We start from the raw sequence: 13,117 nt of genomic DNA on the forward strand, positions 1-13,117 counted from the left end.
TCCTGGCCTCCACTCCCGACCCACGGGGCCCTGCCCTGCGGCGGCTCTGGCCGGTGCCCGACTGCGGGCGCACGGCGCTTGTCACGGCCCGGCCCCAGCCCTGGCTCGCTCCTGCTTTGGGCTGGTGCCCGAGAGCCCCAGGGCTTCCCAGCTGCTCCCCTGGGGACCTTCCGCCAGGCTGGCCCTGCAGCCCCGCGGTGAGCCCCCCTCCGCAGCCAGCCCTGTCCCTCCGCAGGTGAGCGAGCAGTTTGCCCGCTACCTTGACGGGCAGATCCAGGAGCTCCACGGGGCTGGGGGCAGCGCAGGGCCGCTGCAGCGGCTGCAGCAGATCCTGGAGCCCTTCGTCGTCTTCAGTGGCCTGGAGCTGGCCCACACCTTCGAGCACTTCTACCGGTGAGGGGTGCCATGGGACCAGGGGCCCTGGTGTGGCACAGTGTGGCATGGCAGGGGGGGCACAGGTGGCGCTGAGGCCGTGGCTGAGCCTGGCCTGGTGTGGCAGCAGTGCTCCCGCTTCACTTTTCCCCACTCTGGCGTGCAGAGGGAAAGGCTGTGAGGGCCCATGGGTGCTGCCAGTCTGTGGGGACATGTTCCCTGCTGGCAACAGGGAGGGGAGACGGGTGCTGCTGCGCCTGTGCCCTTCGGGGTGAGGCCAGAGCCGGTGCCATCTCTGTCTCCTGGTGGGTGGCCGATGGCCACGGGGTTCGTGCCGGCTCCTGACCTGACTCCGGTGGCCTTGGCAGGCACTACCTGGGGGACCGGCTCCTGGCCCAAGGGCCGTCTTGGCTGGAAGGAGCCATCGTGGAGCAGATCGGGCTATGCTTCCCCAGCCGCTTCCCCCAAGAGATGCTGAGCAACCTGGCTGAGTCGGAGGAGCTGCAGCAGCAGTTTTACCTCTTCCAGCTGCAGGAGCGGGACAAGCTGCTGCTGGAGCTGGACACAGGCCTGGGTGAGGTGAGCATGCTGGTGCAGGGGGGGAGGCTGGGGGCTGCCTGTGTTCCTGGCAGGGCTCCTGGGGCCTGTCCTGAGCTGCCCTTGTGTCCCCATGCCCAGGCGCTGGGGACCTCCTCAGTGGCGGATGTGCCAGAGGTGAAGGTGCTGGCCTTGTCCCCACGCTGCTGGCCCGTTTCCCCGTTCTGCTACATGGATGAACCCAGGAGGTTTTTCTCGGCGGCCCTGAGCTCCCCCTTGGATGAGTTTGCGGACTTCTGCAGGCGGAGTGAGTGTCGCGGCAGTGGGGGTGTGTGTGTGGGGGTGTCACTGGGGCCCAGGCCCCCCGCAGCAGCTCAGCCAGTGGTGGGAGGAGGCCCGGGATGTGCTGGGAGCGCCTGGCAGGGCTGGCCCCGGCCCTTGCGCTGATGCTGTCTCCGGCAGGCCAGAGCTGGCTGGGCTGGGAGTGCACCAAGCCCCGGCGGCTGCAGTGGACGTGGCTGGGCCGTGCCGAACTGCGGTTTGGAGACTGCGTCCTCCACGTGTCCACGCTGCAGATGTACATCCTGCTGTGCTTCAACAGCGCCGAGGTAGGAGCTGGGGCTGCGGTGGGGCGAGGGAGGCGGCGGGTGCTGGGGCGCGGCAGGGCCACGTCCTCCTTTCTGGTGGGGTCTGCAGCAGCGTTTGGGGCACGGTTGGGCTTGTTCAGCTGGGTCTTGGCTGGCCATTCCCCTCCCGTGGCCTCCTGCAGGAGGTGGCTGTGGAGGCCCTGCTGCAGGCTACCGGGCTCCCCGCGGAGCTGGTGCACCAGGCACTGACACCACTGACCCGCAGCGAGGGCGTCCTGGTGCAGAGCTGCACGCCGGGAGGTGAGTGTGGGGCTGGGGCACCCCTGGGGAGGGGCTGGTCTGAGCCCCGAGGGGTGCTGGGGCAGGGAGTGGGCTGGGGGGAGTTTGTCTGTTGGTGCTTGGGGCGCAGGTGTGCGCGTCCGGTTGGGGCCCGAGGCCACGTGTGGGGCTGGGGGTGGCGTGTGGGGCTGGGGCCGTGCGTTGGGCGTGGGTCGGCGTGTGGGGCTGGGGAGCGGGGCCAGGGGTTGTGCGTGGGAGCTGTCTGTGGGGCCGGGGATGGGGCTGACGCGTGTGAAGGCAGCGGTGGGAGGCCCAGGGTTGGGTCCAACAGCCACATATGTGTCCTGGGGCTCCTTCAGGGCCCAGCTCGGGGCTTGGCTGACCCTGGGCCGGGTGCTGGCTCCAGGTGTGCTGCGGCTGAACCGGGCAGCCCTGGCCCGTGCCTCCGGTCGCCACCTGAGGCTGCTGCCCCAGCAGAGGTACCTGCGGGCGGAGAGGGCTGAGGTCAGCGCCCTGGAAAGGAAGAGAAATGTCCTCTGCTGCCTCATCACCCGCATCCTCAAGGTGGAGAAGCAGCTCCACATTGACAACCTGGTGTTTAGGGTATGGAGGGCTCGAGGGGCGGAGTGGGGCTGCCCGAGTGCTGCACCGCCCTGCAATGTGGGGCTCCCTTGCTGCTGTAGGTGGTTGATGCCTGTCGGAAGGGCGAGTTGGGGCCAGGGCTGCGCTTCCTGAGCTTCTGCTGCCACAGCGTGGATGTGCTGTCCTGTGTCCTGCACCTGCTGAACCAGGGCTATCTCCGGCGCCAAGAAGAGAGGCCTCATGTCTTGGAATACATCTCTGCTGAACCCACAACACCTCTTGGGGGCCAGGCACAGATGATTTTCCAGAGCAGACCACCAGACACATCTCCAGATGAGGACAGCATAGACTGCCTGGACTGGTAGGGATGCATGTCAGCAGGTGTGGAGGGGTGTGCATCTCCACCCTGTATGGACATGACACGTTTCTCCATGTCAGGTTGAATCCTGGCATAGGCAGGTCAGAGGAATTTCTCATGGCAATGCTGCAGGTGCCAATGGGGCACACGCTTAGTCCAGAGGAGGCAAAGCTGCTCATGAACCAGACAGTACAGCAGGTCCAGCACACTCTGAGCATCACAGAAGATGTTGCTCGGCACCTCCTCATGCACTGCAGGTGGAATGTGGATTTTCTGATCCAGTGGTATGTGGAGAACCGTGAGACCCTGCTCATCTCCTCGGGGCTGCAAGTGCAGGATACCCAGCCGCCCCCGAGCCCAGGAACCCATTGCCCAGTCTGTGTGAACCAGCTGTGTCCCACTGAGAAGCCACCAACCCTCTGCTGCATGCACTACTGCTGCAAGGTGAAGGTCCTGGGGTCTTTGGCTCCTGTAACTTGGTAGGGAATTGCTGCTGCCTAGTTGGAGCAGCTGTGCTTTGTCTGAAGCTGTTATCAGGTGATTTTCACAGAGCTCATGCTTTCTCTTTTCTCAGCTCCTTTGTTGTGATCCTTCAGCTCCTGATTAGTCTGTTTCTACTTTTGTGCATTTGAGTACTTATCCATGGTTTGCGGTGGTTTCTGCACCCTCTGCTGGGTGGGGTGGCCTTCCAGGGTCACATGACCCAGGTGGTGCAGCTCCTGTTTAGCTCTGATCTCTCCTCTTCTGCCTTCACAGCCCTGTTGGAATGAGTATCTCACGACCCGCATTGAACAGAACATGGTTGTCAACTGCACCTGTCCCATATCCGAGTGCCATGCACAGCCAACTGCAGCCTTCATTTGTTCCATCGTTTCCTCCGAGGAGATTATAGCCAAGGTGAAGTAGGAGAGGTGGTTACTGGGTGTCCAAGCTCTGTATCATTTTGGTTAGCACTAGCAGATAATCTTGCTGCTGCTTTTCCCCTTCCCCTTACTAAGACTGGCAGTGTGATCGTTGAGGCAGACCAGATTTCTGCCCAGCGGTGTCTGGTGTCTCTGATCATAGTCAACACCAGCTATTCAGGAAATCGTCATATCAGCAAAAGAGCGCAGTGGTATTTCCTCTAAACAAGTCTCCAGCAAACAACATTTCAGATGCATTCTTAGTTGAGGACCAGGTGAGAGCTGTGGTAGAAGCTCATGACAAGTATCCTCTGCTAGTGTGCTGGAAGGAATTGTAAAATCTAGGACAAATGAAGAGAAATCATTTGAGCAGTTTCATTTTAGTGCTGCATCAATGACTCCAACATCCTTTCTCTTCCGTCAGTCTCTGGTTTTGAGCACATCATTTTTATTTTTTTTTTTTGTGAAGGTGACAGAAGTTATCACATCAGACTTAATCTTCACTGTTCTGTGTGGGTCTACAGACCTCTAAACCAGGCTTCTTGAGCTCTGCTCGCTTTAGTCCTCAGTCAGCAGGGGGCAGCAGGAGCTGCTTGTTCTGAGGCAAGAAGCTACTTTTTCTCCCTATTTATTCAGTTTTCAGTTTTTAGTTATTACTTACAGCTGAATGTCCTCTCCATCTAGTGGCAGAACTGTGGCTATCGTGTGACAGACTCTTTGTTAATTGCTGGACATAACAGGTGTCTCATCTGTTTTCCACTGCTCTGTTGTTTGACAGGTCTCCACCAGCAATTGCGTCTCGAAAAATACTCTCCTCTTCTTCCAGCTCATTACTCTCATTATGATCCTGGGTGAATAGTCATAAGGAGAAACGAACAGTAGCCACAAAGACTGCTCTGTCTTATAATTTTTCTTTAAGCTTGCAAACTGGTAACCAAAATGGGCAAGGCTACAGAAGAGCATTTCCTTCAATGTATCTTTTGTATCTTGTTTTTTATAAGAAGTGATTGGAGAATTAGTGCAGTTAGTTCTTACTGGCTTTGCAAATCCTGTAGTCACACCTGTCTGAGAGCAGGATTTAATATCCTGTTGCTATGGCTATTTTGTAAAAAAATAATTGTTTCAGGTCAGTATAAAATGCAGCCAATTTTAACAAGTTGCTGTGCTCTCACTGAAATGTTTTCTCTTTCCCTTTTTCCTCAGTAGGTGGTGTGGCTGGAGCATTAGTGCCTTGTGCAGAAGTTACATGTACAGTCATAGAATAGTTTGGGCTGCAATAATATGTGGAGATCTCTAGTCCAACCCTGTGCTCAAAATAGTCACATTATTGTGTGAAGATCTAATGCTGCAGTTAAAACATACTGCTCCAGGTTCAGTCTTCTCTGCATCTTACATTTAGGTCACTCTAGGGAGTGGTAAGATCCCCCTCTGCTGCCTTTTCCCCATGCTGAACAAACCCAGCTCTCTCAACCTCTGCTCATTAATTCTGTGCTCCAACCCCTGGCTGTCTTGGTGGCCTATGGATGACATCTGCTCTAATCTGTTCATGTCTGTCTTGTACTCGGAAGCCTAAACTGTTCCCAATACCCAGTTGTGTCACCAGTGCCAAATAGCAGTGAGGAATCCCTTCCCTTGCCTGCTGGCTGCACTCAGAAATATTTGAATTTAAGCTTTTCATGCTTGCATTTCTACAAAACATAAACCCTGTCATGTTTCTGAAAGAGGCTTTCTCTCAACTTTGTTTCCCTCAAGCTGCTTGAGAGTCTGTTCTTCAGAGGTAGTATTCCATTCTGCCCCCAGGGATTCTTTGCTGGGAATCATGCTATGGGCTCCATACTTGGATGAACTCCAGCATGTGAAAAGTTTCCTCTAAGATCTGTTGATCAGCGTCATGTGGTGCTTGGCAACATCTTGATTGTACCTGGCTGGTTTCCTTCCCAGATCTTCACTGGACACTTGTTCCCTCTCCTTTTAAGCTTCCTGAGAGCAGCTCTTTCCCTTATGGTTCCAGTAGCAATCCAAGATTTGCTTCAGCAGTTGCATCTCTGTTGTCTCCTCACCAAGAAAACAGGATAGGACAAAGCTGTAGACATCAGACTTTGTGAAATTCAGCCTCTGTGAAGGCTGTGATTTGGCGCTGTCTGCTGACTCAAGAACCCATTTACCTCTCTGAGTACTGGTGTCTGGGCAGAAATGGTCACGTTGCGCATCAACAGGATGACAGCAGACACAGACGTTGTGAAGAAGAATGAAGTGGCTTTGTTGAGACTTTACCTCCACCAGGCATTTTGCCATGACATAGGCTGACGTCCTTGTAGCCTGTCAGTGCACACTCTCTGGTTTAGATTGCCTGAGGGAGAGAAATGAATGAGAGCCCTGTCTGAGCTCTTCAGTGCTCAGGGCTTGTGCCTTTTCTCTTGAGTGCTTGTTGCGACCCGTATTGTTCTTTCTGTGCCTGGTGGCTTTAGAGCAGCTCTCCAGGTATGCAAAAATCTCTGTAGGAGGGCTGTGAAGACTACAGAATTCTTGTGAACTTTCTCTAGCTTTGTGCGTGTTTGCACAGTCCTCACACTATAGTAACTGAGCACAGAAAACTAAGCTACTATGTGCAGTATGGCTGCATCCCTGGGTCCCTACCTGAGCAGTCCCTTATTGATAACCAGTTTGCCTTGTCCTCTGCAGTAATGTCTAGAGACTGTGGGCAAAGGGAGTCTCCTGCTTTGCATCTCATGTAACTAAGCAAAAGTCTGCTGAGGAACTTTAAATCAGAAAAAGGTTAAAAGAGTGCCTGGTAACTTTCTGTGGTGAGATAATTGGGTTGGTGGCTGAGGGGAGACGTTTGTCTCAGCTTTAGTAAGGATTTCTACACCATGATCCGCAACATCCTCAGCAGAAAACTGCTAAGTACAAGCTGGATGAGTGGACAGTGAGATGGCCTGCTGGACTCAAAGGGTTATGGTCAATGGCAGAAAGCTCAGCTGGAGGCTAGTCACTAGTGGTGTAACCCAGAGGTTGATAGTAAGGTTAACAGTGTTTTAACTTCTTCATTGATGACCTGGATGATGGGACTGTGTGCACCCTCAGCAGATTTATAGATGATAAACAGCTGGGAGGACTGGTTGGTGCTCCAGATGGTTGTGCTGCCATTCAGAGGGGCCTCAACAGGCTAGAGAACTTAGCAAGCAAGAATATAATTTAAGTTCAACAAAAGGAAATGCCAAGTCTTGTTCCTGGGGTGGAAGAACCCAATGCAGCAGTACGTGCTGGGGGCCAACCATCTGGAAAGCAGCCCTGCAGGGGAAAGAAAAGTGATCATGGTGGACGACAAGTTGAACATAAGCCAGCAGTGTGCCCTTGTGGCTAAGGAGGTCCGCTAGCATCTTAAGTTGAATTAGGAAGAGCACTGACAGCAGGTTGAGGAAGGTGATTCTTCCCGTCTACCCAGTGCTGGTGAGACATCTGGAGTACTATGTCCATTTCTGGGCTCACCAGTACAAGACAGACATGGACATACTGGAGAGAATCCAGCAAAAGACCACAAAGATGATACAGGTTTTGGAAAACCTTTAGGAGAAGCTGAGAGCGCTGAGTTTGTTTAGCCTGGAGAAGTCTCAGGGGTGGATCTTATCAACATGTGTAAATACACAAATGGAATTAAGGAGCCAGATTCTTCTTGAGTATATCCAGTGAAAGGGGCAGTGGGCACAAATTTAAATACAAGGAATTCCATTTAAATGTAAGAAATTTTTTTTTTTTTTTAAGAGTAAGGGTAATGGGACATCGGAACAGGTTGGGTGGAGATGCTCGTAGTCTCTATCCTTGGGTATGCTCAAAACCCAACTGTACATGGTCCTGAGCAACCTTGCTTTGAGCTGGAAAGGTTGGGCTAGTTTATCTCCAGAAGTGCCGTCCAACCTCAGCTATTCTCTGGTTATATGAAACAGACCCCAGATAGGACACAAGGGGTGGGGAATTTACACAAAGGGAATGAAAAAGTAAAATAATTCAGTGTTGTTTTGTTGTGAGCAGTTGTTCAGTCAGATGTAGAGCCCAGAGGCATCAGACCACAGTTGTAAGCCTAACCATGCAGCTTCTCTGCCTTAAATCTGCTTCGTGGCTTCTTATTACAGTATGAAAAAGCCCTCCTCAGAGGCTATGTTGAGTGTTGCTCCAACCTGACATGGTGCACCAACCCTCAGGGATGTGATCAGATCCTTCTTAAGGATGGACTTGGCTATGGGGCAGCTTGTTCCAAGTGCTCCTGGATATCCTGCTTCAACTGCAGCTTCCCAGAGGTGAGGCTAGGCTGAATCACGGGCAATACTGTCTTGGGTTTTGCACACACCGTTCTGCTCTTGTGTGGTTAACTCTCTGTCTGTTTCAGGCCCATTATCCTGCGAGCTGCAGCCACATGTCTCAGTGGGTGGATGATGATGGGTACTATGAGGGAATGACAAGCGAAGCCCAAAGCAAACATCTGGCTAAGCTCATTTCGAAGCACTGCCCAAGCTGCCAGGCTCAGATAGAGAAAAATGAGGGGTGCCTGCAGTGAGTATCCATTTTTGTTTGCTACTGGAGACAGGAGGGGGCAAAGACATACAGTTGGGTCCAATTTCCTTTTTATTTTTATTGGCTGTGGAGTGAGAGTGTGTGATTGCTTTTAATTCCTAGGAAAAGCAAAACGTTCCCCAGCACTCAGAGTTAAATGCATTGAGAGCTCTGTAGTGGAGCTGAAACATTTTGCAGTACCTTTTTATAGCGCACACTTGTCTGCTCTCAGAATCCGCCGTAGACATACAGAGGTACAGGTCCAGGGAGGGGATAGCTCAGGACCATTTTTTTCTTTCGTGCTCGCCTGTTCCTGTAACTTTAAACAATTTTCTTTTAACTGCCTCTTCCAAATTGGCTTGGATCTCTGGCAGCTTTTTACACAGTAGGGGAGTTACCTCCAGCTTTGAAGCCAGGGCTTAGGAGTCACCGTTTGTTTGTTTCTTGCACTGGCACAGCCCCTGGCACCCCACTGTGATTTGTCCCCACGTGTTGTGTGTGGCCCTAGGGCTGTGCAGTGCCTTTCTGCACTGTGGAGCGCTGCGTTACTGAGGGAAGAGGCGAGGTGCTCATCTCGCTTCAAACTGTGGAATGCTTACTTCACCCTTCAGGTACTTGGTAAGTTGGTACTGTGAGATTGTGTTGCAGGTTTACCCAGCTCATTTTTGGAGACGCAACAACTGGTTTTAAGCATCATTAGCTTTCAGCAACGGCTTTAAAAAAATACATGCAGGGAAATGCATAGTACTGCGTGAATGGGAGTGACTGGGTCGCACGCTCCAGCCCTGTGATGGAGGGGAGCTCTGGGAGGAACTGTGTGCAGGTGGCTGTTAGGACTGAGCGATTCCCGTTGTTGTTCTGCCATGCAGTATGACGTGTGCAAAGTGTAATCATGGCTTCTGTTGGCGTTGCCTCAAGCCCTGGAGGCCGACTCACAAGGATTATTACAACTGCTCTGCTATGGTGAGTTCATTTGCTATATCCCAGTCGTTTATGCTTGTGTTCAGATGCACCTGGCCTCTCGCAGAGAGGGTGAGGGACCTCCATTTGTGCCCTTTACTCTGGACTTTGTGCATTTGCCAGTAATACTGATACTATTGTCGAAGTCCGTATGTGTTGTAACCATTTCCGGGCAACCCTGGTACTTGAGGGAAATCGCTACAGGTTACTTCTACCTTTCCTTTCAGGTGAGTAAAGCAGCTTGGCACGAGAAGCGTTTTCAGGATTACAATGAGAGATGCACCTTTCATCATCATGCAAGGGTAAGGTCTCCTCCTTCCTTTACAGATGTTGACTCTGTTGCCTTAGCCCTGGTGCGCAGGACCATCTCTCTTGAGTCTCAATGTATTTCACCTCAAGCTAAGAAGCAGGCTTTGGGTCCAGGTGGGGATTCCCCATCATTTCACCCTTGCTCTGATGTAAGGAGTGGTTCTTGGCCTGCTTTCTTCTACCAAGCCTGTGTGGGAACTGAACACCTAACTTGTGGTGTTCACGTGCTCAAACTGATGCAGTACTTAGAAGCAATGGCAACTGAAGGCTGAACTCTGTCTAGAGCTGAGGTACTGTAAAGGATTGAAGCGATGGCACAGTAGAGGTGTCATAGTTGGAGGCAGTAAGTGCTCTCCTGTTGCCTGCATCTTCTGGAGTGGCACTTTGGGATGCTTAGCAATTATCTCTGTGGAAGGTGCTGGTTTTTTCAATCTGGTGGAGCTTGGCATTGACTTTTTTTTTTTTTTCCCCTCATTTGGTTATTGCAGGAATTTGCCATGAATCTGAGGAACAGGGTTTCTTCCATCAGTGGGTTGCCAAAAATTAGGACTTTGACTTTTGTTCTTGATGCCTGCAAAGTGCTAGAACAGGCACGGAAGGTAAGGCTGGATGACAGGCTTGCTGAGGTTTAGGCCTAATTCTGTTGGTGTGTTTCATGAATTTCCTGAAGTGAGGAGAGGCCAACCTTGCCCTACTCCAAACAAGGAGAGACAGAAAAAGCTTGGGGGGAGCAGTAGCATCAGGACAGGTGAAGAGCTCATGTCTGCCTTTACCTGCTCTCACTCTGAGTTGGGCTCTGTCTGCAGTGTTCTTCACAGCCATAGGATTTGGAGCTTAGCTGAAGTTGACACCATGGAATCAGCACAACGATCTATATTTGGGGATTTCATATACTGGATTTGGTCCATTCCAACTTGAAATGTCCCAGTCGTGGTACTTAACTTTTGAAAGCTTTCCTGGTGCTGTTTTACAGTTAGGAAGTCTTTTCTTAACTTCATTTCATGAGCCATAGGTGCTTGGGAGTACTGAGTCACCTACTGCATGGCTCGATAGCCACATTATGGAGGATTTCCAGTGCAGCCACGGGATGTGTGCTGTAAGCCTGTGGCAGCGTAGGCCTGCAACGTCTTCTGTCCCCTGAGACATAGAAAGGCGGTGGGAATTGCCTTTGCAATGTATACCTTGTTCATGCACGCAGACTTGATTTTGAGAGAGGCACATGGAACAAGAGTGCCTGATCCTGTTCTGTCTTTTCAGTATGGTAACCCCTCTGTTTGCCAGGATACATATCACTGTTGCTTGCTGCTGCTGGCTTTTCTGGCCTATTTCTTTAAACGGAAACACTTTCCTGCTGGGTGCCTGGGTGGCTTTAGGGATCATGCATTCATAATAGGAGTTTGTCACTTGTTGAAGTGCTTTTGTTGTGGGCTCTTGGTGCTCTATAGCACCATGCCTGCGTCCCTTTGGGCTCAGTTCTCTCAGTTCATTGCCACTTGAGTTCAACCTGGGCTGCCCAGCAATGTGTAGATACTGTGTGCTTGTTGTTTTGTGACTCTGCCTGCTGATCAGTCACACTTGTTACGCATTTACAGTCTGTGTTCTTGTGATGGTTTGCAGGTGGGAACAATCAGTTATTTCAGACTTCAGTACAAAATAATTACACATTCATTTCCAATCCTACTTGTAGCTCTAGGTAGCCTGGCACTGCTGTCACTTGGCATAATGGTTCACTGGGCTATCACCACAGACCAGAAGTGCTGCCAGGCTTCTCTCAGCCACTGATACGTAATGAAGTCTGGAAGGGTTTGATGCTACTCTCTTCTTGCCCGCTCTGAAGCTGAAGGAGGATGCTTACAGCATGATCTGTACTGCTCCAGGTGCTGGCCTACTCCTGTGTGTACAGCTACTACAACCAGGACACTGAGAACATGGACATTGTGGAACAGCAGACTGAGAGCCTAGAGCTGCACACTAATGCTCTGCAGATCCTTCTGGGTAAGTCCCACAGCCTCTCTAAAGTAGAGACTAGCATTCCCAGCTGTCTGGTTCAAAGGGGGACAGCTCCGTAGTGGGGCAATAGAATACACACCAGCGCGCAGCTGGTCTCTCTCACTTCTCCAAGCCTGTTTTTGCCTTCTTGATGTCATTTCTGGGAAGTCCACTAGAGCAGTTTGGCTGCCGGTGGAGATTGATGCGGTAAGGAGCAACATGTTCTCTTCTGAAAGAGGAATGTATGTGCCCAGGAGACCTGAGTAGCTGTGACTGGCTTCATAATCAGAGCCAAGGGACTCAGTCTCTGCTTCAGAGTGTGGGAAGCAGCGTGACTTTGTTGGCCTTGAATTGCAGAGGAAAACCTGCTGCGGTACCAGGACCTGGCCTCTTCTCTTCAGCTTCTGAAAGCGGAGCATTTCAATGCTGGTTTGGAGTTGATACACCAGATCAAGGAGCGTCTCTTTGCAATTCTCTGGCACTCCACACAGGTGAAGTCCATTATTGGCTTCTCTTGCTCTGGTCTAGTTTGATCTTGGGCAAACCTAGAAAGGGGCTTGATCAGCTGAGGGGATAGACCCTCAGTGCTGTGTGTATATAGGGAAGGGGTTTGTGGCACAAAATACACCCTGAGTCGCATATTGTCTCTCTCTTCTGGTTGTTCTTGCATGCGAGCAGGATTTCCATGTTGGGCTCCAGACTTCGGCAGATCCTGGTCAGAGAAAGGTGAAACTGTCAAATGTGCCTTCGTCAGCCCCTGCCTGTGTATGGTGAGTTTCTCAAGGAAAGGTGGGTGAGTGCAGACAAAAAGCAGGTGACCGGAGTTTTCTCCTGTGCTCACTGACATACAAAAGAGTTAATAACAGATACTGATTACTTGCATCCTGTGTTGTGGTTTGAGATAACCACGTAAGTAACATAGTGGTGCAGGGAGACCAGCAAAACCTCTGCTTGGTCAAGAAAGCTCTGTCACTGGCAGACCCAGTTGTGGAAGTTGCTCTCCCTGGAGTCTCTTGTGTTTCTGTGGAGAATCACATTCTTTCTTCAGAGGTGTATCGGAGATCTGGGAGGTGTCTAGGTGAGAGAAGCAAGAATAAGAACATACAGGGGGGAGATGGAAGGGCCTGATGTTTATTTTAAGAGGAGAGTGGAGAAGAGGTGACGCAGCTGTAAAATAGTGTGTTGAGAGGTGAAATGGATGGTGTTTGTTTCCCTGTCCTAGAGTGCTGAGCTGGCGGGTGTTAGGTATGATTGGAAGGTGATGAGTTCGAAACAAAGTCCATTCCTGCATGACCCACTGTTTAAAGCAAGAAGCAGAACTGGCATCTGCCATCCCAGTGTGACCAATCCCCTCTGACAGCTGCTGTGTTTCCAGGAGCTGAACAGGCTGCTGAGTGTTGCAAGAAAGAATGACAACTGAGTCAAGAGATGCTCTGTATCAGAGCGGGGTTTCTGGTCTACTTGGAATGAGGCCGAGACACCAGAGCTGGTGGCAGACTGCAGCTTGTTGGCCCAGTCACGGGTGGCTCGCTGACACAGCCCTGTGCTACATGCCTGGATGAGGCTATTTAATCACCTTCTCCTTGGTGCGCCTGCTTGGCTGCCGTGTCCCTGAGGCATGGCTTCGGATGGGTGTGCTGAGGTGATGGTAGTAGGGAGGATGAGGGTGATGTGGTTGCTGCTCACAGCCAGGG

The 13,117-nt window shown here is 51.7% G+C and overlaps 1 protein-coding gene across 1 annotated transcript in view; it reads left to right on the forward strand.

The window, feature by feature from the left end:
* CUL9 (cullin 9) overlaps window positions 1-13,117 on the forward strand; it is a 38,259-nt gene that overhangs the window by 24,121 nt on the left and 1,021 nt on the right. The window contains exons 25-41 of the mRNA XM_086482259.1: window positions 236-393; window positions 741-951; window positions 1,051-1,216; window positions 1,372-1,517; window positions 1,679-1,794; window positions 2,174-2,378; window positions 2,459-2,718; window positions 2,796-3,159; window positions 3,472-3,612; window positions 7,748-7,912; window positions 8,002-8,165; window positions 9,035-9,128; window positions 9,353-9,427; window positions 9,923-10,033; window positions 11,312-11,429; window positions 11,781-11,914; window positions 12,102-12,193. Coding sequence (XP_086338385.1) covers window positions 236-393; window positions 741-951; window positions 1,051-1,216; window positions 1,372-1,517; window positions 1,679-1,794; window positions 2,174-2,378; window positions 2,459-2,718; window positions 2,796-3,159; window positions 3,472-3,612; window positions 7,748-7,912; window positions 8,002-8,165; window positions 9,035-9,128; window positions 9,353-9,427; window positions 9,923-10,033; window positions 11,312-11,429; window positions 11,781-11,914; window positions 12,102-12,193 — 2,720 coding nt within the window. The remainder of the gene's footprint in view (window positions 1-235; window positions 394-740; window positions 952-1,050; window positions 1,217-1,371; window positions 1,518-1,678; window positions 1,795-2,173; window positions 2,379-2,458; window positions 2,719-2,795; window positions 3,160-3,471; window positions 3,613-7,747; window positions 7,913-8,001; window positions 8,166-9,034; window positions 9,129-9,352; window positions 9,428-9,922; window positions 10,034-11,311; window positions 11,430-11,780; window positions 11,915-12,101; window positions 12,194-13,117) is intronic.

This window comes from Leptosomus discolor, chromosome 2 (genome assembly GCF_034619465.1).
Source record: "Leptosomus discolor isolate bLepDis1 chromosome 2, bLepDis1.hap2, whole genome shotgun sequence".
NCBI lineage: Eukaryota > Metazoa > Chordata > Aves > Leptosomiformes > Leptosomidae > Leptosomus > Leptosomus discolor.